This window comes from Podarcis filfolensis (genome assembly GCF_964270895.1).
Source record: "Podarcis filfolensis genome assembly, chromosome: 8".
NCBI lineage: Eukaryota > Metazoa > Chordata > Lepidosauria > Squamata > Lacertidae > Podarcis > Podarcis filfolensis.
The window spans coordinates 54720487-54745228 of NC_139611.1; the positions used below are offsets into that span (position 1 = coordinate 54720487).

Here is a 24742-nt window from a genome sequence, read left to right on the forward strand (position 1 = left end):
GTCCATGATTCTGAGTCATGAGTGTGGGGTGTTTTTTTTTAATCGCCCCTGGCCATTGATTGGGCTGGGTGATCTGGGAGCTGGAATCCCACAATTATCTGGGGGGGGGGCGGCGGAAATAGGTAGCTCCTTGCGTTCTGAGGGAGCATTGTGGTGCCACACTATTCCTAGGCATATTTATTTACTTCATAAATTTATACGCCGCTTGATTGTAAAAATAAAAAGTCTCTCAAAGCAATGATCTGTCTGTGATGCAACGCAGCTATAGCCTGCAATGTGAGTTGCAGCGGAAAGCCAGTAAAGCCCGGAAGTGTGGATTATAAAGACAACTCTATTCTACAGCTCCAGTTTCTCTCTCTTTGAAGCCTGCCAGCGGGGGCGGTTCCTCCCACTGCCTGTTTGCCCTCCCCAAAGATGGCGGCTGCCCCTTCGAGCTTCTCGCTCCAAGGCGCTTCTTATTGCTCCCTGGCCCACTGTAAAGATGGCGGCGGCCGCGGCGAGTCTGAGGCGAGCGGGTTGGGGGCTGCTACGCTGCCAAGCGGGTGAGGAGCAGCTCGGGCGGCGGCTGAGGGCGAGAAAGGGAGGGGGCCGCCTGCCAACCCCCCCACTCCCTCCGCGCCCGGGAAACGGAGCCTGCGGCCGGGGCCTGAGCGGGGTTTGTGGGGCGGGGCGGGGAAAGGTGAGGCGAAGGGCAAGTGGCACCCAAGGGGCAAGGACGCCCCTGAACTCGCCTTGAGGGGCCGGGGAGGCGATTAATTGTGGCTCATTTGCGCAGTTCATGCAATCATTATACGCTGTTGTGTTAAATAACGCTCAGGGAAGGGAAAGAGCCACCGGGATTTCTGAACCCTCCAAAACTCAACCCTTGTCAGGCTTGTGTTTGTTGCTCATGTATTTATTATTACTAATCATGTACAATCAAAATGAGAAATCATTTATTTATTTGCTTTCAGCCTCTTTACACCTGGTTTGAACGCTAAACCACAGCTAAAATTGGGCTATATAAAATATTCGTTTCATTTATTCATATTTATTTGTTGCAATTATATCCCACCTTCCCCTCCCCACAAAGGAGCTTAAGGTGGCATGCATGGTTTTCTTCCCCTCCTCATTCAAATCCCCACAACAACCCTGTGAGGTAGTGACTGGCCCCTAAGATCACCCAGTGGGCTTCATAGCTGCGTGGGGATTTGAACACAGCTCTAGTCTAGCACACCACTTCATCAAGGTGTGCAGAATGCAATCCCCCGAGTTTACTGCAGCCATTCCTCACACGCCTCTTGAATTTGGATGAAGGGTAAGGTTTTGACTTCCTGGGCAAGTTTAATTCTGAGTTTCTAAAGGGTCTATGATGCAAATACCAGCTTTAATTTGATTACTTGGAGTATGGCTTCAGATGAATATCTGTGTCTACATATATGCATTATCCAAATGTCTACTGATCTGTTCACCAAGGAGCAGGAACTTACACTGAAGGGGCCTGATGGACATGCCAACAAAGCTAACCAACCAACCAACCAACCAACCAACCAAGTTTCTTGCATACTCACAATCAAATGATTATTTTTTTAACCCAGACTTTTGCAGTGGCATATAGATAATTGCCAGTGTAATCTGGGTATGGGGCAATTATTGGCTAACGTGCCACTTGCATTGGCTAACTTCTTTTGGCATGTTAGGACAGAGGCTTTCAAAGGTAATACTTGTTTGAAGTATCAGTGATGTATTGTACGAGCAGAACCCAGCCCTTTTGAGAGGACTAGAGCATATACAGGCTTAGTCTAGGTCCGAATCTCTGCTCATCCTTGCAAATTTAGAAGGTAGCCTTGAATAAGCTATTCTCTCTTGGTACCAGGCATTCCTATCTCATTGGCTAGTCTCATTGGGTTGCTTTGATTCTAAATTTTTATAACTGTACTTCAAAAATGAAGTTGATGTGGTTAATAAAGACAATAGTTTGTCTTACTGAACTGGTTTCTGTTTCAGTCTTCAGACGCCAGCTATACCCAGTGCAACGTGCTATTCAGTCTGCAGCTGTGCTGCGGAGAGCATCAGATGAGCAGAAACAACAGCCCCCACAGTCTTCCACCCAGCAGCATTTGGAGTCAGAGCCAGTGGGGGAGCAGCATGATCAAGAGCATCCACACTTACACCCCAGGTAACCTGCATTCTCCCACCACCACTTAAAGCTCTGAGAGATCTCATTTCCCACAAACTCACAACCAGTTCTGGCGTAATGCTTTGTATTGCAAGCAGGATGTGATATTTCTGCATCCCTGGGGAGGCATGTTCCTATGTGTTCTTTTGAAGCTGGCATCTCCTTCCCATGCCTGTAATCCCAGGGTGACGTGAGCAGCATTGCAGTGTGTCTTCTTTTACTGCCCCCACAAAATCCATACTGATCTTGTGATGAGCAGATCCCTGGATTTATCAGAAGAGGCATCAGTGCCCTTGTAAATGTTAACAGACTAGCATTGTGTACACTGAACAAGCAAAAGTTTGAGCACAGGAAACTGGGGGCAGCTTTTAAGTTGGCAGGAATTATGAAGGCAATGGAAAAGCGATATGGAAGACCAAAATGGGAGACTCCTTGGTATTTGAGGGTGTGACTTTGTATTTTTATTCTCCTAGTTACACGGATCAGGGAGGTGAAGAATCAGAGGGCTATGAAAGTGAGGAACAGCTGCAGCATCAAATCCTGACAGCAGCTCTGGAGTTTGTCCCCACTCATGGCTGGACAGCAGATGCTATTGCAGAGGGAGCCAAGGTAGCTATCAAGAGGACTGATGTGCTAAGAGGTGCAGGGAGCATCTGCATGAGGTGCTAAACACAGCAATGCTAACCATGTCTACTCAGAAGTAAATTCTGGTGAATTCAGTTGGGCTTAAACTCAAGTAGGAGGAGTTAGAATTACAGCCTTAGTAAGCTTTTAACTGTTGTGGTGGTCCCAGAACAATTCTTATTTTACGTGGGTGCTGAGAGGTTTGCGACAAAGAACTTAAAACTTTGCAGAGCTATAACTCTGAGAGTTGCCTGGTGGGGAGCCATTGCAATTAACCCATATAAAAAGTTTGTTGACCACAATGGGTCTTTACCCACAAAGCACATGCAAGACATGACGTAAATCTTGCCTTGAGGGCTCCTACATTCTAGGAATCTGTTTCTACTTTCTGCAGATGGAAAACAGTAATTTGGAGGATGTTTTTGGATGATATCATTGCAATGCAGAGGGATTAGCTATAGGATCCTTAAAAACATAGTGTAGAGCAGAACTGCCTGAGTTTTAACAGCAGCATGAAAGCTACTCTGCACATGAGATAGGGCCATAATGTAGAACGACAGTGTTGGCCACAGCATTGTTGCTTTGCTTGGAATGCTTGTACCAAACAGGCTGTAGAACAGTATTGCCTGCTTTCTGGCTCCTGGGTAATTTACCTGTTCAACCTGTTTCCCTTCTTCCTTTTAGTCACTGGGTCTCTCTGTTGCTGCAGCAGGGCTCTTTCACAATGATGGCAGCGAACTGATCCTGCACTTTGTTGCACAGTGTAACTCCAAGCTGACTGAACTTTTAGAGGAGCAACACAAACTGGTGCAGCTCGGTCAAGCAGAGTGAGTACTGGTCACCGCAGCTGCTGTGGGAGGTTAGTTATTGTGCCACCATTTCAGGCAGAAACACAACAGGTGACAATTGTATGTTGCCACAGAAAGCCTAACCGTGGAATCTGGTCACAAGGAGGGCTCTTGTGAGGTAGTTTCCCTAATGCATCTTGCTACCAATTTTTAATTAAAGAATAAAATCACAATAAATGCTCTTTTCCTTTTAAAGGAAGAAGAAGACAGACCAGTTTCTGAAGGATGCTTTGGAGGCCAGGCTGCGAATGTTGATTCCATATATTGAAAAATGGCCCCAGGTACAAACCTAACATTATTTTTGAAAACATGGGATATCCCTTAGTGTCACCTATGTTCATTGCTTTGTATAGCAGAATTGGTATATTTCTTATAATTCCCTGGGAAGCCAGGTGGTTGACATTAAAGAAGGGATTTCCACATATTAGGGAGGTATTGGAAGAGTGGAGGGGAAAGAATGTGTCTTCCCCCCTTCTCCCTTCCTGAACAGCTGTCCCTCTCCCCCTTGAGGCATGAGTAGCACTACTAGGCTGCTATTCTAGGATGGATGGAACCTTGAACAGAAGCACTTGTTATGGAGGGCAGGGATATGCTACAACATTGAGTTGCAGATCACCCTTGCTGTTGTCATTGTCACCCCAAATTCCTTAAAGGAAGAGTGATTGATTATTTAAATCATGTACCACTTAATATATTTAAAATATTTCTAAGTGGTGTACAGAAAACTGAAGCGACATCATAAACAAAATATTTCAAAAAAATACAGTTACATATAAAAATGTTACATTAATTAAGATTCTAATATATAAAAATCAGTATCAATTCATTTCCCTTCTGACACACTCTCCTCTCTCAGCCTCCGAGTTCTCATCCAAGGACCAAACAAACTCAGCTTACTATGTCCAAAGTCTTACTATGAGAAGAGTTCCTGGAAACAGCAGACATCACCAGGGGTGCCCAAACTTTTTTCAAAGAGGGCCAGATTTGATGAAATGAACATGTGTGAGGGCCGACCAAAGTTGAGCTTTTTTAAGGATTTTACCCCAGGACATATACTGCCACGGGGGCCAGATTAAATCGACCAGCGGGTCAGATTTCTGGGTGGGTCCAAGGTGGATGATACTTTCTCAGGCTGCCCATAGCTGTGTCCCATTCAGCTCCACTCTCCACACTCAGTTCCAGGTACAGCAGGTTTATTGAGCTTTCCAGGGGGTCCAGAGGATGGAAAGAGGGCCCCCTCCACTCTCAATGGCTCTTTCTTCACCCTCTGTCCTCATCTCCTTCCCCAGCTGCTTATACCTCTCTCTGTTTATCCAGTCAACAGTGCTGTCATGTTGATTAGGGTGAGAGATGGTAACCTGACCGGAGTGCGGGGTGGGGAAGCAATTCCTTTCACTTTTTCAGATCCTAAGGGCCTTTAGTAGCAGTCATCTTCTTGGAATCACAAAATAGCAAACATATCCATAATTTATTTTTCCTATTCAAGTATGATAGGAAACTCAAGCTTGAGTTAGATTGCTCCTGGTATCAAAGTTTGAACTGGATTTCTCTGTGAATTGCTTTAGGGCTCTGGTGGCTGCCATTGCTAGGTTTTTACGGTAATAAAAAGCATTACCAATGTTTTCTGTCCCATAAGATGGGCATAGGCAGTGGAGTTGAAGCTATGATGTATGCAGAAATGGCAAGGAATCAGTACTGGGAAGACTTGTATAGCAGGGATAGCCAACATGGTGCCCTCCAGATGTTGCTCCCCTCACCCCTGACCATTGGCTATGCTATCTAGGGTTGATTAGACTTCCAAAAACATGATGTTGGATTACTCCTGCTGCAGATGAAAACAAGGTGTATAGAAAAGGGGGGTGGAAAGTGTGGGTGAAGAGTGTTTCTCCTTGCCTCATTAATTTATCTGTCTGTTCCTCCTTCCTAGGCTATTAGTGTGCTGTTGCTGCCACACAATATCCCAGCCAGCCTAAACCTCCTGACGAGCATGGTGGATGACATGTGGCACTACGCAGGAGACCAGTCCACCGATGTAAGTCTGAGCAAGACACAGATGTTGATAGGACTTTGGGGAGCAACAGGAAAGCTTGAAAAGTTCTGCCTTGCATGATAAATACATTCTGGGCTGTGCTTGGGAAAATTATGCAGTTCAAACACTTGCGGTGCTAAAAAGCTTTCAGGATTTTGGTTTCCAAAGAGCTTGGGGGTATGATGGTCCCTCTTTATTGCATTAGCAACAGTCATTCGCTGAAAAAGGAGGACACAAGGAGGATACAACTCTTAAGCCCCAAGGGTCCAAAAAGCCCTGTAGGTAGGATCAGAACTGTTGTAACACAGGGCCCCCTCATACCATGGAGCTGATCTAGGATGATACCATGGTCGATGGTATCAAAAGCTGCAGCAAGATTGAGAAGGAGCAAAGTTGCACTCCCTTTGTTCTGTTCTCGATAAAGATCATCCATCAGGGTGACTAAGGCCAGTTCAGTCCCATGACCAGACCTGAACCCAGATTGAAACAGGACTAGATAATCCATATAAGCCAAGAGTGCCTGCAGCTGCCCTGCCACAACTCTCCACTACCTTCCTTTAAAGTGGGTATTTGTTATTGGTTGGTAGTTAGCTCAGACTAAACCATCAGGTTGAGAGCTGGCTTCTTTAGAAGTGGCTGCACTGCTGCTGTTCATTAATCACACCCAGCTAATCAGATCCCCTCTGCTAGTTTTAATAAAGCAACAAGGGCAGGGCTCAAGAGGCCATGCGGTTGAGCATAGAGTTGCAAGCACCTTGTACATATCATCAGTCTGCATAAGCTAAAATTAAATATGCAGCTCATCCAAGTGTGTCTGGGCAGGTAAGGATAATGGGTGGCTGGGCTCTCACTGGCCCTCTGCTTAGTGGTGTGCCCAGTCATGCTGTCAGCAAATTAAAACAAAAACCAGACTTAAGTTACAATGTTTATATATCACTTTTCTTGAAGACACCTAAGGTGAGAAAATAAAGCCTTATAAAAACTATTAAAAGAAACATAATAATGCAAACTAAAACGACCAAATCAAAGCAAAAAGCACTTCTAGAACTGGATATATTTGAAACTGACAGAATATTAGCTGACGGTACTATGTAAGGTTTTTTAATTATAAAATTGTTTTCCTTTTATAGAAAGAAACAAAGTGGAATGTATTTATTTAAGTGACACACACAGAGAGTTGAACTGGCCATTTGCCACAGTTCTGCTGCTCGGTATCCCACCTCCAGCCGGGACAACAGAAAGTGATGGATGTTCTTTGAAAACTCGTAAGCAGCTCCCTAAAAATACCCAGGGCTTATGAGAGCCATCAACTTTCTGGCAGGAAATAATAGCAAAGTAAATTATATCTTAATTAAAGTAATTAATGAATTACTTGACCTATTGCATTTACATAAGTAAGGGGTAGGAAAAGCTTAGTGGGTCTTGTTAATGAATGACTTTAATAAACTTGTGTTAGGATAAAATAGCAGCCACTGCAGTGACAAATAAGTAGCACACAGACAAATTAAAGGAATAAACCAGAAAGCCAAATAAAAGACAGTGCTCACACCAGGAAACTAAGGTTCTTTTTGGAGTATGCAAATTGTGGATGAACTTATTAAAATATTCAGCCTTACAAATAGTGCTTAATTTTCTTCCCTCTCCCTCTCCCCCTCCCCCCGAGCTTTCTTGGAAACTGGAATAGTGCCTTTGCGTTGCTAGCAGGACTTCATTGCAACCATTGTAGATGGCACCAGATATGTTCATTAGGTAGTTGCAAAAGAATCCAGTTTTCCACTTTGGTTAACGACAGTTCGAGAAATGATAAAAAGAAATAGGAGAATGTCGTTTGTTATAATGGATTTTGAGTGACATGTTTTTTGAAGTTTCAACAGGCTGAATGAGGTAGTAATTGGTTCTCAGCTGTGGTGTGCCTAACATAGTTTTATGTAACCTGTGAACTGATTAATGCCCCAAACAGATGCTGGTTCAATAATAATCTCTACTTTGCTGATCTGGAGGATCCCGACTGTCCTTTTTGTGTTTTTTGTGTTAATCCCTGGTTTACATGCTTGATAGACAGGTACTGGGGTGATTTCTTGGGCAAAATTTCTATTCTACTAGAAGGTATGTGCCAAATTATTTTCAGAGGGTTGTTTAATTGTTTAAGTGAAATCCTGAACATATGTATACAAAAGTAAGTACCACCAAGTTCAATGCAATATGCTTCCATATAAATAGACATAGGATTGTAGTCCTTGTATGTTGCAATAAAAAGACAGAATATTGTGACACCTTCAACATTTATTGTCTGTGGGGTTTCATGCGGCTGGTTTACCAGCTAGTTTGACTGAACTTCGTGCTTTGGGGCTAGTTACTAGGCTAACATGGAGCAAGGCCAGTTTGTTTTTCAGCAGTGGTGGTTGGTGGTGTTTTTAAAGCTAGGATGGTGAATAGAGAGATTTTGCACTGGGCTGTGATCCAGTAGTCTGTAGAAATAAATGGGCTGTGCAATAGAGACCCGTGAAAATCTGCTGGGTCCCATTTACAGACTAGAATCTTTCATCCGTCAGTCCTAGGGAGGAGTGATGCTTCAGCGCAAAATAATCACACAGCTCTACATTTGCTGAGTTTTAATAATAATAGTAATATGCTGCCCATCTGACAGCTTTGCCTCAGCCGCTCTGGGCAGCTCCCAACAGAATTCATTGCAGAATCCAGCAATTCTTGGTGAATAATTTGGGTTCACTTGTCACAGAAATCTAGGTTTAAAAATAATAATAATGCAGGGTTTAAGTGCTATGTCTACTGGTCATGGATGGGATAGTTTCATATTGGTATAGCCTGTGAAGTCTTAATTTCTTACAGGTACTCATGTAACTTTGTCTCTTGGTTTCTACCCTTACAGATAAACTGGTACACTCGTCGAGCAGTGCTTGCTGGCATTTACAACACTACAGAGCTAGTGATGATTCAGGACTCCTCTCCTGACTTTGAGGAGACTTGGTCCTTCTTACAAAACAGAATAGCGGATGCCATGAACATGGGACACACAGCTAAGCAGGTGATGCCTTAATAATCCATTTATAAACAGCACAGTCTTCTGTGGCACATGTGAACTGTAGCTTTGGTCATACTTTCATATGTGTGTGTTTAAACCCCAGAAGTAACTTCACCTGACTGTTAAAGCCAGCCTTCCTCAACCTGCTGTCCTCCATTTTTTTTTTTGGACTACAGTGCTCATCAGCCCCAGCTAGCTTGGTCATATAATGCTGGAGCTGATAGGAGTTGTAATCCATAACTTCTGTAGGGCGCCAGATTGGGGAAAGGCCAGTTTAAGCCAAAGGTGGGGAACCTTTATGGGGTTAAGGACTCATTCACTTGGGGGGAAAGTGGGTAGGACAAGAGTCAGAAGTGGGCTAATGGAAGGCACCTTTTTTTTGCCTCTGCTCCATTCATAAACATCCGTTCATGCATCTCCCCCATTTGCAAACATACAACTATTCACACATCCATCCATTCACATACCTCTAAACATTTATGACGCACATATTTTGCAAATAATTAGGATTTGGGTTCAGAATATTTTTTTAATTGATTGTTACATCTTATGAATGCTAAATTGTATTCTTAGTCTAATTTAGGAGATTTAATGCTTAGCTGCTGTCACACAGTGTTCTGTGTAGAGCTACTGGGAATTCTTTTTTTTTTTTTTTTTTGGCCTTTAGAAAAGATATTTATTGCAGTTTTACAAAAAGAAGAGAATTACAGAATATAAAGAAAACAAGAGAAAAAAGAGAAAAATACAAAAAAATACAAAAATACATAGAAAAAAAGATACAAAATACAGAGAAAATAGATAAAAAAAATTAAAAACAAATCAATTTTTCCATATCTTAAATTTCATTTGCTTATTTCCCTGACCTCCTCACACCTCCCTTTTTTGTATTCCTATTCACATGATTAGTTCAGCAAATCCTTACCCTCTTTCATTTATCTTAACTCTATATCTCAACATATTATAACTATATATTTTCATCCGTTATCAATCCATTTTTACATATTCTTATTGATCTTGTTGCTAAGGCCGCTTGATTTCAATCCAACATCATTTTAACATTCATTAATTTTACAATGTTTCTGCAAATAGTCTTTGAATTTCTTCCAATCTTCTTCCACCGACTCTTCTCCCTGGTCTCGGATTCTGCCAGTCATTTCCGCCAGTTCCATATAGTCCATCACCTTCATCTGCCACTCTTCCAGGGTGGGTAAATCTTGTGTCTTCCAATACTTTGCAATAAGTATTCTTGCTGCTGTTGTAGCATACATAAAGAAAGTTCTATCCTTCTTTGGCACCAGTTGGCCGACTATGCCCAGGAGGAAGGCCTCTGGTTTCTTCAGGAAGGTATATTTAAATACCTTTTTCATTTCATTATATATCATCTCCCAGAAAGCCTTAATCTTTGGGCACATCCACCAAAGGTGAAAGAATGTACCTTCATTTTCTTTACATTTCCAACATTTATTATCGGGCAAATGATAGATTTTTGCAAGCTTGACTGGTGTCATGTACCACCTGTATATCATTTTCATAATATTCTCTCTTAAGGCATTACATGCTGTAAATTTCATACCTGTGGTCCACAACTGTTCCCAGTCAGCAAACATAATGTTATGTCCAACATCTTGTGCCCATTTAATCATAGCAGATTTAACCGTTTCATCCTGAGTATTCCATTTCAACAGCAAGTTATACATTCTTGAAAGTGTCTTTGTTTTGGGATCTAACAGTTCTGTTTCCAATTTTGATTTTTCCACCCGGAAGCCAATTTTTTTGTCCAAATTATAAGCCTCCCTTATTTGATAATAATAAAGCCAGTCTCGCACTTTATCTTTTAATTTCTCAAAACTCTGCAATTTCAATTTGTCTCCTTCTTGTTCCAAAATTTCCCAATATTTTGGCCATTTGGCCTCCATATTGAGCTTTTTCTGAGCCTTTGCTTCCATCGGTGACAACCACCTTGGGGTTTTATTTTCAAGTAAGTCCTTATATCTTATCCAGACATTAAACAATGCTTTCCTGACAATATGGTTTTTAAATGCTTTATGTGCTTTGACCTTGTCATACCACAAATATGCATGCCACCCAAAAACATTATTAAAACCTTCTAAATCCAAAATGTCTGTGTTCTCAAGAAGCAGCCATTCTTTCAACCAGCATTCTTTCACTTTCTCTAACTTGTCCAGTCCCAAAGGTAGTGGTACTATGTCTTGTGTTCCTGGTTTTAGAGCTCTTGGCTCTTCTTCAGCTTCTTTTTGCAGGTCTTCTCCGTGCTCTCTCAAAAATTTTTCTTTATCTTCCACTGATCTTATTTTAAACTTTCTCCCTTTGAAGGTAAAGGATAGGCCTTGGGGGAATTCCCACCTAAAAACGGTTCTATTTCCTCTCAACAGGGCCACCAGATCTCCGTAGTTAGACCTAAGATCTAAAAGGTATTTCGGGATGTCCTTAAATATCTCTACTCTTGATTCGTTTATTTCCAAGGTCTTCTGGAAGTGCAGACTCAGTATTTTGTCTCCTCTTTTGTTCGGAGGGTAATCAAACAGTCTCTCACCCTGTTCTTTCTCCCCCCTCTTCCAAGTCTAAAAGCGCTTACTATCTTGGAATCTAACTTATCTGAATCTAAGTTCCAAAAGTCTGCAAATTCCTGCGTAAGAAAGTCACTCAAACTATCTTTCTCAAGTTCAGGTACAGCCCTGATCCTTAGATTTGTCTGTTTTTCTTTTAATTCAATCATAGACAGCAATGACCTGTGATCCTCAAGCTGCCTACATATCGGTGGTATCTTTTCCTCTACAGCCAATACTTTTTCCTTTGCTTCTTCAGCTATCTTTCGATTCGAAGTAGTTTCCTGCAGCAGTTTCTCAATAGATTCTGTATTTGAGTTCACCTTCTGCCCCAAGTTATTGATGCCTAAAGTGTTTTGATCAATTTTAGTTGTTGCTTCAGCAACTTGTTTACTTAATTTTTCCAAAGATTCAAAATTTTTTCCTAATGCTGAAGCTAAGCCCTCTTCAGATGCCATTCCTTTAAGCCCAACTTGAGCAGAATCTTCCCCTAGTGGAGCAGAAGGGCCAGATGCTGATGCTCTTCGCTGCTGCAGTCTAATTTTACCCGATCTTGTTGTTTTTTCCTGAGTCAAATTTGCCATAACACTTTATCTAAGGATCAAGGTCAGTCCCACGGTTAGAACTTGTTTTGTAGTGGAAAATTCCCTGGCCAATTGTAGCAATTTCAAAGTTCCTCTAGGGGGACACAGTAACAGTCAAAACTTATAACAATAAAGTAACTTTTCCAGCTTTCACAAATCCCCCCTTTAACGAAGCAAGCAACAGTTTCAAGTCCGGAGAAGCCCTTCAGAATCAAAGTATCTCTCTTACAGAGTTAGCTGTCAAAAAGTTGCATTGTCCATAAACAGCGCGATTCGCAGTACGGCAGTTCTATTGTCCCTTGGCAGTCCGTTCCCAGGCATTAAGTGGTGGTCTTTGTTCCCTTTTCTCTCTTTTTTTTTTGCAGGCAGAAAGTACTTCCCCTTCTCCCTCCCCTCTCCTGCACCTCAGGGAGGGAGTTCTCTTTTATTAATGTTAGGATTTGAGTCTTTTTAACGCAATTTTCAAGGTCTTAGCTAAGACAGTCTTTGCTTTGATCTGTTTACAAGAAACGGAAGGCGGACTTCCTGTTTACACCTTCCCGCTTCGGCACCAAATTAGTATTTTTTTTCCTTATTCCCCGGTCTTTAAACTTGACCTACTCACGGGTAGTTGTTTGATAGCCGAATTGTCACAGGAAAAAGGTCAGCGCTCTCCGGCAACAGCTGTGCGGCTTCACTCTACGGAAGAAGCAATTGACTCTCAGCACCGCGCCAAACACCCCGTTACGCTCCGGAGCTCGTAACCGGGCTCCTTTGCAGATTGGGAGGGGGGCGCTGAAGGTGCCTGCTGAGTCCTACGGTCACAGGCTTCACCCACCTGTGGTTTCAGAAGGGTCCCCGCTTCGCCGTAGTGGCTAGACCCGATTTCCGCGGAGCTGTGTCCCTCAGAACTAGAGGGATTCCGCCATTGCCGATGGCGCCGCCTCCGGAAGATCGAGCTACTGGGAATTCTAGAAGCAAGTTTTCATTGATTCAGATTTGGGGAGATGGGTGTGGGGAAGAGAACTGTGCCTTTTATAGCCCCAAACCAACCATTTTGTTGGCTATTGGCTCACTCCTCTCTGCTCAGTGCACCAATCTAGCCTCCATAATCCTCAATCTTTCCTGGGTGTTCCACAAGAACATGCGCACAGTCCTGAGGTCCTATGACAGGTTTTATCCAATGCTAGTCATACTTTGGGTAGACCCATTGAAATTAATGGAAGTGACTAACTAGAGTCCATTAATTTCAGCTCTAAGTAAAACATAGGTGGATACAACCATTCATGTATATACACTCATAGTGGCAGCTGAAGTGGATGGGCCAAAGCGTACCTGAAGTTTCTCTCTCATTCTCTTCTCCACAATCCATCAGAAAGATGAGAGTGCTGGAGGCAGGCAGGCACTTCTCCTCAGATGGCACTGCTTCAATCTCCACATGCTGTTATCTTATGAGAGTTCCCTGTGTACCTATCTGCCTGCCTCCAGCTCTCTCTGCCTTCTCTTTCCATCTCCCTCATTTTTTCTCGTGGCTGCAGTTTGATCATGGTGAGAGCAAGAGAGATGGAGGAGAGAGAGAGAGTGGTAGGCATGCATGTGAGGTCAGAGGCATGGCAACAGAGTGCTGTAGCTAGAGTGCCTTTTGGAAAGATGTTCCAGTCTAGTCATTATGCTCAGGTGTCTCATTTTGTTGGTGTGCCTGCTGGCCTGCCTGCTTGCAGTGCTCTTGTCCTGTCTATCTGGTTCACCTTGTGGCTGTGATTACATTGCAGCAAGGGGAATGTGAGAGACTTAAAGTGAGAAGAGAGACCCTGGAGTCTGGGATGCACAGATGAAGAAGCTCTGGCAGACCAAGCCCAGTCCACCAGCTCCCCATCCCTTAGTCCAGGGTTAGGGAACCATTATCCTGTTTGCTGAGGGTGCATTTCTTCAGGGCTAGTTTGTTAGGGGCCAGAGCCAAAGTGGGTGGAATTTGCAGCATCACAGGATTTAATAGGTCTCCCCCTCTCTCCTCCATCACTCTTTGTTTCATCTTTCTTCTGTTTCCCACCCTCTCCATTAACACAGGTTGGAACTAATTGTTTGTCACAGTCTCCCCCCCCCCCACCCTTTTCATTGCTCATTCTATTTTGGCTCTGTCCCATTTATGGTATTTTCCCCTGGCACACACTGTCTCTTTCTCTCTGTCTCTCTCCCACACACATACACCTGACATATATGGGGAAGTGATACCCAGAGGGATGGCAAAGAGAACAAGAGTAGACCTGCAGTGTTTGGAGGGTCACATGTAATTAAGCAGCCGCCAGGTCGTAGGTCCCCCTTTGGCTGAGCTGAAACCTGCTTTGCCTTGCCAGTTAGGAGTGCATTTTAAGACTCCTTAATGTGCATTGGCAACCAGGTCTCTACCTACCTGCACCTGACATTGCATAGGATATCAGATGTGAGGGAGCATGTGGGTGTAGTTTGGGGGGGAAATGGCCAAAGATTCTACACCCTTGCATTAAAAACACGCAGCATTTTGCTGACAAAGTCGGAACCGTTTTTCAGACAGGTACACAGATTGCCGGGCAAAGTCTAGCACTACCCCCATCTGTGCAACATATGAAAAGGGCTCTGGTGGCACATACTAGGCCCTGCCTACATGCTGTGGTGATAGCATTGGAAAGAACCATTATATTATCACCCACATAGTTGCAGTCAATCCATCTGTGCAACTTCTCATAACTTTGCAATGCTTCGCTCTCATACAGGCCCTGGTGGAGAATGTAAGTTAATTATTCACATTAAGGAGAAGAAGTGGCACTCAATGCGATACACTTTATTGGTCTCTGAATTAAATCGGACTAATTTGCTTAGAAAATCTTCCTGGAGATTTCTAAGCAAGTCTTTTGTTAGTGTTGGAGCTGCTGCTGTGATGTTAATCAATTGTGTTTGTTCCAATTGTGCCTGGTGTTTGCGGTATACGTGCAGGTCTTTGGATCCCGCTGAGATCCTAAGATTGCATGTCACTGTAGTGCCGTTTCAGGTTTCTACAGATACTGCCGGCCAAATAGCATGTACTTGCTGTCAGCTCTATCACTGTAGAATAACTCTCAGGAACCATCCTTATGCTGAGTCAGACAGGACTCTTTCTCAGCCCTGTCAGAAACTGAACATGGCTCACTCTACATGCAAAGCAGATGCTCTGCTACTGAGCTAGCGCCTTTCCATATTGGGCTGGTCCACCAATGCAAAACCAGCACAAAGCAGAAGATTTCAGTGCCTGTGTTTTGTTTCTTAGGTGCAGGCAACAGGAGAAGCCCTTGTCCAGGGACTGATGGGTGCTGCTGTCACTGTAAGTAATGCCAGACACAGGATTTCCTCAGGTTGTTGCATACCAAACAGCTCCTGCCCTGGGCAATTATTGATGCAATAATGGATGTGGAGGAATGCAAAGGGAAACGGTTGCTTGTACGATTTATTTTTTAAAAAAGAGAGGATCTGCGAAGTTGTCTTACTTGCAGTATTTCCCAGATTAATCTGTATGGATGCGTTGGCGCACAGTGTTTTTCATTACTCAAGAATCCTTCAAACAGCAGAGGTATATAAAGCCAGCTTGGGATCAAATTACTTGCAGGATCGCCTTACTCATATATGCCTACTCAGCTGCTTCAATCTGCAGAACTGGAGCTGTTACAGAAGCCACATAATACTTGAGCAGCATTTGTAAGAAATTGGTTTTTTTAGTGTGGCAGCACCTAAACTTTGGAATTCCCTGCCTATTTGTATTAGGCAGGCACCTTCCCTGTACCCTCAGTGCCTGCGTAGAACATGTTTGTTTAGGTAAGCCTGTTCAGCCATGTAGAATATCGACATGTATTTTTTATTTTTTGCTATAGTTGATTTTAATTATATTTTAAATAACTGTTTTTACGGATAATTTCAGTGTTTTGTTTTATATATTGTTAAACCGCTTAAGAGGTTTTTTACAAATCCAGCAGCATATACATTTTGTTAAATGAATCCAGAATAAAATGTTAAATTGCTTAGTTAGTGAGCAACCAGAAGAAATGTAGGAATTCTCTCTATAATCTGTTGCTGCCCAATGCCCTTCCTTGAAAGCTGTTGCCTTCCAATTTTTATCTTCCCAGTCCACTTTCCTGCCAAGCTGTCTGTGTGTGTTATGCAGGGTTCTGGTGTATGTTTTGGGGCAACATGTTCATGTCCTCCAGAGTACTGACCAGGCCTATTTGGGCCTCACTTTCCATCCCAAGTGAATGGGAACATGCCCTGAAACACATGGTGCATGTTTCAGAGAAATTTTGTTAAGGGGTGGGGGCAAGCTTTTTTTCAGAAAAGGTTGCTCACCTTATTGATCTTATTCTCATTGAGGGACTCCTTCCCTGTAACGCCATTTGAAAACCGCAGCTTGCTAGAGTTACCTTTCCCAGTCATAAGGAGCAGTGGCATATTCCTATGCTGCCTCTTTGCTGCTAGTAATTTTCTCATTGGCCTTATATTTAATGACATATTATTTGTGAACCAAACAGATAAGGAATCTCACAGGACTGAACCAACGTCGATAAGATGGAAGAGTTGGGAGAGGGAGTTCCAAGACCCAAAAAGAGGAGGAATCCCATCGCAAGAAGTTTAAACTGTTTCCACGATTTTTCTAGTACTATTAAAACACACATTAAAGGTTGTCAGCCTAGCGTGAGAACCTTTTTTCCTGGGCTGTGTAAATGTCACAACCTGGTTTTCTGGTGATGATGCCGCTCCTGATACTTGACCCAGTTAGTAAAAACTAACAAATTAGGGTCCATTTTTAGAAGATGATGTGAATGAAAGTTGGTAACCAAAAGTGTCTTACTTTCATTCTCCCCCGCATTTGCTATCTATGTGTCTGACTCAGAGGTTGCTGCATCATTGGGAGACATGGCCAGCACTGTGCCAAATTGTGTGGTTCTGCTCCAACTCTCAATACATTTCTGCTCAGGAAGGATCACATCATCACTGTAGGCTTCTGTTGATGTTTTGTCACTGCTTTCAGTTTTCTTCCAGGACTATTTGCATGAAAGTTGATGGCAACTGTAGCTTGAAAGCCCAGCTATCGAATAGCCATCAGAGTTCTATTGCAAATGTATAATTTTCTCTGTTCCTGGACACTGACATGTCTGTAAATTAATAATAAAAAAATTTCAAACTGCCTTCTGTGTGAGAGTTTGCAGCTTCTTCATTCTGAGATTCATTTAGTCTTTTGGCATAAATAGAATCATCTGAGATTTCAGAAGATCCACAGTAATGGTACAACAAATGCAAGTTTTGCTATTTTGGGAAGAACTGAAACATGCATACACATTTTCATGCCCTGCGTGAGTGAATGAGCGGTCACAGAATGTTGCCTCAAGTCACTTTGAACATCAAGGGGGGCAATTCAGCTGCTGGTTATGTTAATCTAGTTGTGTTGGACTCAAGGCTTAATATTACTTGAGTCCGTTCTTTTCTTTTTCTACTCTGTCATGAAGCTCATTGGGTGGCCTTTGGCCAGTCACTGTTTCTTGGCCTAGCTTACCTCACAGGGTTGTTGTGGGGGATTTTATAGGGATGTGGGGGAACAATGCCACTTTGAGCTCCTTGGAGGAAGGATGGGATATACATCTAATCAATAAAATAAAATCCCAATAGTTCTAGAGAGCTCACAGGCCTCTTCAAGCCTGGTTAAAAAAACTTCTATCTCCCTGCATTGTGATTCAAACCAAAACTGCTTCTGGTCCCTTCCCAGCTCTAATGGGTGTCACATTTTTAAGGCTGGAAATTCTAGACAATTAACAATACAATCCTTTTGTTGCTTATGGAGCTCATCAAGCAAAACCATCACAGTGATTTCATAGCCAGCTCATAACAGAGACACAAGTCAATCCGTCTTAGCCAGACATTTAAGAGGGGCTGAGGTGCTAGTGTCTCGGCATCCCTTTGTCCTTGAGAAACTGAAGCAACTGTATGGTTTCAAAGGGTCAGCGCCCTCTCATTCACACCCCATTGTATCATTCTACCCTCTAAACTGTTATCGTCTATTGTATAATACAATGCGCCATTGAATCTAACACACACCCTAATTTTCACGACGTAATCTGGCAAAAAAAGGTGTGCATTACATTTGAGTAAATACGGTATAATTGTATGATGATGATAATAATAATCTGAGACTGGAATAGGGAGTAATGTTTGTTTATTGACCAAGCAGTTCCATTTTAAAAAACAAAACAACCAAAACATGTTTGGCAACCCCCACGTCCACACCCCCCCTCCCCACAATCTGTGCATCAAATAATCCTGAGCCAACCTCTTCTCTATTCACAGCCTGTCCAAGCATTTGCATGTCCCAGCCTTCATGCCACATCCTTCTCCATAGGATACTAACTAATTTATGGGATAACTGCACCCCGCCCCCCTACTGACAGTCCATTAACAGAGCTGCCTGGCTCTGCCATTCTTCCCCCTTGGCTCCCTGCTACTCCAGACTCCTCATGCTGGAAAGGTCGGGCTGTTTTGGCTGCCCCTCCCAAGGCTTTTCCAAGAGGAAAAGGGCCAGCAGAGTTGGGTCTTCAGATTTACATGCCCAAATTCTATGGGAGAGGAGTTGCCCAGTAGAGGGCCAATGTGGCCTGTGGCAGGAGGACAGGGCTGTTTCCTAAGTATCTGCAAGGTGCCTCTGTGATACGAACAGCTTGGCAATGAAACAGGCCTGCCTTCGCCAAGCTGCTGCCCCCTGTATGCTTTAGACTGCAATTCCCATCAGCAAGTGTGGTCATATAAAGCTAGAGCTGATGGGAGTTGTAGTCCAAAAAGTCTGGAGAGTTCCAGGTTTGGGAAAGGCTAGTTTAAGCCATGGGTGGGGAACATTTTGGGGGTTAAGGGCTCATTTCTGTGGGGAATAATTGGGAGACACACACACACACTGGTAGTGGGCAGGACAAGAGGCAAAAGTGGGCTGGTTGGGGGCAGATATGTTCTCTCTCCCCGATTCATAAACATGCATCCATGCATCTCCTCAACTTGTGATGTGTGTATTTTGCTAATAATTAGGATCTGGGTTCTGTATAGCTCCATGATTATCACATCTCTCTACCTGGCCTTCTGGACTCTCCCCAGCCCACTTTCCTCATTGGACTCTGCATCTCACCCTGAGTGTTTTTGCCTCACTGGAATGTCCCCTTGAACATTGATGGTGTCTTTTATTTATCAGAATGGAAGACAGACTGTGTAGAAACTAGTGTTCTTTATTAAGGTAAACTTTTTCATTCGTTGCTCTATTTTGCCTCTGGTCCTGCCCAGTGCTGGCATGTGGCCCTCAGGATGGTTGCCCAGAACGGAATGTGGCCCTTGGGGTAAAAAAATAGAAAAAAGGTTCCCCACTTGTGAACTCAGTAGTTCCTCTGCACACATGGAATACATTCTCTATGCTGGCAGTGTTTTTTTTGCAAAGCACTTTCCCAGCATGAAGAGAGGGATGCTATTTTGGAAGCAGGTTTGGAAGAAGTGAGCAGACGTAAAAGAGAGCAGGAGACAGATAAAAGCAGGGAGGTGAGTGAGAGGCTCTGGATTGGGGTTCAGAATATCTAAATGGCTGTCCCATGGAAGACAGAACAAGCTTGTTTTCTGCTGCTCCAGAGAGGAGGACCCAAACCACTGGAATCAAATGAAAATTGCATTCTCATCAGAGAAAGGACCCCAAACTGTGCTGAGGTTAGGAATCTAGCAAATCTCAAGGAGAACTTTGCTTAGAAAAAAGCTACAGACTGGGAGCCTCCTACTGTTACTCTATCTCCCATCAGCCTCAGCCAGCTTGACCAAGGAGTTTTAGTCCAGAAGTACCTGATAGGCTTGGAATGTCTCCCAACTGAAAGCTTAGAGTGCTGCTGCCAGCCAGTGTTGACAATACTGAGCTAGATGGACTCAGTAAAAAGGCAGTTTCCTATGTAATGGGCCAGTCACTGGGAATAGCTTTTACCAACAAAACTGAGCTCTCGGTTAGAAGGCTTCCAGGACATATCGATACTACGGACGAATATCTCCAGTGATCCCAAGTTTTGTGGGTCTCTCATCCAACTTCCCCGCCCTACTGGTACTTTGGCCCTACTGTTGAAGGAAGGCTGCTTGGACATTTGCTGGTCCAATTCACAGGTGTCCTGGGAGATCTCTCCCACTTTCAGGTACAGACAAGATCCAAAAATACAGTTATTTACACACGCAGAGCACAAGATTGTAAGATGTTAACTCCAGTGCTATTTAAACAGGGTGGCGGGTGGGGGGAGGGGAACCCAACAACAACACAAAACAACACAATACCAAGGTTTGTACTACAATAAAAAGAAGATAGCCCTTCTTAAAGTTATTCAATAAATAGTAAAACTAGAAAATCAATTGCTTCTTTAAAAAATTTCAGCATAGGAATAAAACCAGCCACTCTGTGAAAGTGTTTCACTAATTCCGCTTAAAATTTCTAACTGGGCCAGGGTGGGTAGGTGGTTTTTTTGAGGGATATTGGAGTAGTTGGGAAATACTAGGGACAAAAGAGGTGGGGAGGTAAAGAATAAACTCTGTTCCAGAGGTTGGCATTGGGCCTTTTGAACGGCAGGATTGGAGGACGGGAAACTGGGTTGCCAACTGACCTGGTGTGCTCCTGTCAGCAGCCTGCTCTAGAGATGTCAGCAAGTGAAGCACTTTAAAACTTTGACGGAAGCACCATCACGAGCTAAGGCCTGCAGATCAAGTTGCTATCCAGGGCTAGTCGAAAAGTTGGCAACCCCATGGCTGCCCACCTTCAGTGCTACTGCTGCTGTTTCCAGGACAGAGAAAGGAGCTGCTTCCCCCAGTGGGTGGGTGAGGGGAGCCTTGGGAAAGCAAAGGCCTTGACGACCATTTGATTGTCTGCAGCCAGTCAAGTGAAGATTTGAACTGATTTCCATTTTGTAGAGAACACTTGGTGGGGGGCAGGTTGTGTGGAAGGTGGGGCCCCTTAGGATGTAAAACCTACCAGAAAGCTTAACTTTGCTTTGTGGGCAGGCCAGCCTTCACTACAACTTCCATCAGGCCCAGTTAGCACAGCCTGATGGAAGTTGTAGTCCAAATCATCCGGAGGGCACCGGGTTGGTGAAGACTGGGGCAGATCACTGGGGGTGGAACTAAGGGCGAGAGAAGCTTTCCTAGTGGAATGTAGCAAAGACAAGCCAATGGTAAACAAGGCAGCCCCAAATTATTTCAGCCCCAACACCCGCAAACATCCATCGGGAACTGCCCTTGTCTGGGGGAGGCTTGTGCGTATAGTTCTATAATCTAGCACCCACGTTGGAAAAGGATGGTGAGCCCACCCCTTGCAGGCAATGAGCTGTCAATAAATATCCACAAGGAACAGCCGACGTATGCACAGACTGAGTGAAACACTATCACTGCCTGCCCAGTGCAGACCTTCCGGGCCTTGCCTGCTTCAAGCAAGCAGCCCACACTGAGATAGAGAGAGAGAGAGCACCCTGTGCCTCCCTCGGAAGGACGCTTGTGCAGAAGTCACAACCTGGAAAGGAAAGTGGCAGCTCCTTCTCGTGAGACGTTGCCACAAAGGTCAACTGTGTGTGGTCAGCCTTTCAAAGAAGTGGAAACTAAGCTCTTATTCCTTATAGATCTGCAAATCTTCCCAAAGATCAAAGATGACCCTTGGGGTGATCCCTTCAAACTCCACAATTCTATGAAATCATTATTTTTTCAGGGACAAACACTTCTGTCACCAGCAAAAGGACTGCTGTGGCACGGAAGGGTTGTTTTCTGGCCTCCCGAAGTCCAGCGAGAGAAGGTTTTGCCAGGCTGTTCTGCAGAAAGTCCTGGGTCAGCAGCAACAAGCCCCACCTGCCGCAAGGAGACCCATGTGGCTTTTTTTCTCTGCTGCACAGCCCGGTGCTTTGGCTACCATTCGGGAAGACTTTTTTCTGTCCGCCTGAAAGTTCTCCCCTTTGGACTCATAGCCACGGTCCCAACGGAAGAGAGGGAAAGGGCAAACGACCTGGCCATCCGTTTAAAAATCTCACCAGGATGGCGAAGAAATGTGCATTCCTGTGGGGGGTGGGGGAATCTCTTGATATATAGAATATGCACAAGCAATATTATATATTTAAAATAGTTTTAACAATATATAGCTAGTCCTCCCCCTCACATCCAGGCTCTTCCTTCCATCCCAGGCCTGGTAGGAGTTTGCCTGCTTGGCTGAAGTTCCTTCCAGGCTGACAAGGCTCAGATCCTCTGCTATGAACATCCTCCATGGGGGCAGCCTCTGTGCAAACGCCGGACTCTCCCCCCGTAGCCGAAAAGCTGTCCCCAAACCCTTTCCGGAAAGGCGGGAGCAGGCACTGGACCACAAAATCTTCGGTGCTGAGCAACAGCACTTGTGGGCTGAGCTGGCCCTCTGCCCGGGTCTCTCCCTCCACCCAGGGCTGCATCACTGTGAAGCCGAGCTGGAGTCTTTGCTGTCGTTCTTCCCGCTTTTGGGAGCATTTGGCTTCAACAAGATGAAACGGTTCAAGAGGTCAGTCTCTGAGCTGGCTTGGGGCCCCGAGTACGAGTCACCTGTGGGCAGAGAGCAGACCTCGTCTCTGTTTGGAGAAATGCATTGGCGTTAAGAAGAAGGACATAAGAAGAGCCTGCTGGATCAGGCCCACGGCCCATCTCGTCCAGCATCCTGTCCTCACAGTGGCTGATCTGTGTGAAGCCAGCAAGCAGGATTCAAACACAGGAGCACTTTCCTCTCCTGTGCTTTCCAGCAACTGGGATGCAGAAGCATCGCTGCCTCTGACTGTGGGGGCAGAGCATAGCTATCACAACTAGTACCATCAATAGCCTCCTCCTCCATGAATGTGCCCAATGCTCCTTTAAAGCCATCTAAGTTGGTGGCCATCACTGCCTCCTGTGGGAGTGAGTTCCATAGGTTAACTATGAGCTATGTGAAAGTTCGTTCTTCTGTATGTCCTGATTTTCCCCCAACATTCAGTTTCCCTTTGTCCACTTTTCCACACACTTCTATCATGCTCCCTTCGCTACTCATATTTTGTCTTTACTAAAAAAAAGGCCCAAATATTGTAAACTTTCCTCATAGATGAGTTGCTCCATTCATTTCATAATGTTAGTTGCCCTTCTCTGTCTGTTCATTTTCTAAAACTCTGCAACATCCTCTTTCAGATGAGGCTACCAGAACCCCTCAACGCATTCCAAGCGCAAGTTGTGCCCTAGATTTGTACAGCAAATGATGATGGAAGTGAATCTGATCAACAAACCCATGCGTGTTCTGACACAGGGGTTTCAATTTGACTGACAGGTCAGGCTATTTGACATAGCGTAAGCTGTGATCCCAGAAGCCCCTGGCTTGAATCTCAGCTCTGCCATGAATATTGGCTTATCTTACAGGCTCATTGCAAAAGTATCTGAGATGCAGATAATTAGCAGTCAAATTAGCAGAGGTGACTTAACTTAGGTTCATTCATTTCAGTGGATCTGAGGCATTCAGAATGCTTCTGCATGCACTGCATAACTTTCAATTTTTATGATTACTCATTATATTGTCATTTTAACCAGCCTTAGTCAACCTGGTGCCCTCCGACTGTTTCAGCTATGCTAGCTGGGGCTGATGGGAGTTGCAGTCCAAAGCAGCTGGAGGCAGCCAGGTTTGCAAAGACTGGTTTAAACACAGGCCATCTTTGATGCCTTTTTGTTGGTGTATTCTGATATTCTAAAAGAATTATGGTGTACACTTGTAAAACTGTCCGGGGAATTGTGGGCTAGAGAAGCACTATGTCATAGATGAATCGACCCACAAGATAGAGCACCGTTTTGGCTGAAGGATGGCACAGAAACATCCCAAATAAAGACACAAATCCACTGGGCACAATCTTGCCAAAGTTTAAGCACTTTTTTTCAGTCCCATTGATTTCAAGAGAGAGAGAGAGATTTAGAGATGAGCTCAAGCCCCCTGTGCAAATCAATAGGGCTTAAAAGTGCTTAACTTTCTTTGGATTGTGGCCATGGTGTTTTAAGATGCCAATACAATATCTAACGTAATTGACGGCAGAGCAGCATCAAAACATGACATTAAATGAGGGTTGCCCTGTCAGCTTTCTGATATGTAGAGGCATCCTAAATCCAGAAAAATCTCATTTGACCATGAAGGTCACTGGGTGACCTTGAGCCAGCCACCGTCTTCCCTCAGCCTGACCTACCTCACAGGGTTGTTGTTGGGAGATTAAATGAGGAGGCAGAGAACCATGTATGCCAACCATGAGCAACTCGGAGAAGGTGAGCTACAAATGAAATGACTCAATGAATGGATACTATGCTGTATCGTTTATCTATGCTCTTCAATTATCTTTTTTTATTAAGTTGTTGAAATTGTGTCTGCTTCATACTTATACTTGGAACTGCTTTCATATCTATCAATACTAAGCAGACTATAAATGACTTAATTAAGAAACATGGCTTAGTGTGCAATCCTACACGTCTCCACTGAGGTGAGCCACTCACAGTCTGGCAGGACTTATTCCCAGGTACACCTATGTGGCCGGGGTAGCCATCCTGTGTCTTTTTTGGGGTTGCTGGACTCCCATCAGCCCCCAAAGCCACTATAGCCAATAGTTAGGGATGATGTGTGTTGTATGCTGGGAACATCTGGAAAGCCACAGGTCAACCAAGATTGCAGCCTTATTTTACCTCTCTGCTTTCTTAGCTTCATATCCTGCCACCGAAACAGAGCCCAGAGTGATTAACATAAAAGAACCCAAATAACATTAAAAATGTTAATCAGAGCTAATTTTAAAAATGGCACCAGTTAATACCTTAAAAATTTTTAAAGGTGCAGGATGATTAAAGCAAAGCTGCCTTTCAGTGAAAACCTATTTAC

The 24742-nt window shown here is 44.0% G+C and overlaps 2 protein-coding genes across 7 annotated transcripts in view; one reads left to right on the forward strand and one right to left on the reverse strand.

Moving 5' to 3' along the window:
* The first annotated feature begins 347 nt into the window (after positions 1-347).
* Positions 348-17015, forward strand: COQ9 (coenzyme Q9). 3 transcript variants are annotated; one of them, XR_014551062.1, is made up of 9 exons: positions 348-542; positions 1987-2158; positions 2632-2767; positions 3467-3609; positions 3827-3911; positions 5558-5662; positions 8547-9320; positions 12783-15163; positions 16359-17015. XR_014551062.1 is itself a non-coding variant. In XM_083625338.1 (9 exons), exons 1-9 carry the CDS (start codon positions 482-484, stop codon positions 16392-16394), a joined length of 948 nt encoding a protein of 315 aa, XP_083481464.1. In that variant the 5' UTR covers positions 348-481; the 3' UTR covers positions 16395-17015. The 3 variants fall into 3 exon arrangements, 2 of the variants coding, with proteins under 2 accessions (XP_083481464.1, XP_083481465.1); XM_083625338.1 differs by having other exon boundaries at positions 8547-8702; positions 15110-15163; XM_083625339.1 differs by lacking the exon at positions 348-542 and adding an exon at positions 1276-1297 and having other exon boundaries at positions 8547-8702; positions 15110-15163.
* Positions 17016-18020: 1005 nt separating this feature from the next.
* DOK4 (docking protein 4) overlaps positions 18021-24742 on the reverse strand; it is a 57278-nt gene continuing 50556 nt past the window's right edge. For 3 of the 4 annotated variants that reach the window (XM_083625332.1, XM_083625331.1, XM_083625333.1), the window contains exon 9: positions 18021-22422. In XM_083625332.1, coding sequence (XP_083481458.1) covers positions 22295-22422 — 128 coding nt within the window. In that variant the 3' untranslated portion in view covers positions 18021-22294. Of the gene's footprint in view, positions 22449-24742 lie in introns of all 4 variants that reach the window. The other variant, XM_083625334.1, reaches the window with a different exon arrangement.

Excerpts from the sequence above, each read along its gene's own strand:
- COQ9 (XM_083625338.1), top strand. The coding sequence starts at position 482 with ATGGCGGCGGCCGCGGCGAGTCTGAGGCGAGCGGGTTGGGGGCTGCTA. Across the intron at positions 3,912-5,557 it reads ATATTGAAAAATGGCCCCAG|GCTATTAGTGTGCTGTTGCT; the intron begins GTACAAACCTAA and ends CCTCCTTCCTAG. Across the intron at positions 8,703-15,109 it reads TGGGACACACAGCTAAGCAG|GTGCAGGCAACAGGAGAAGC; the intron begins GTGATGCCTTAA and ends TTTGTTTCTTAG.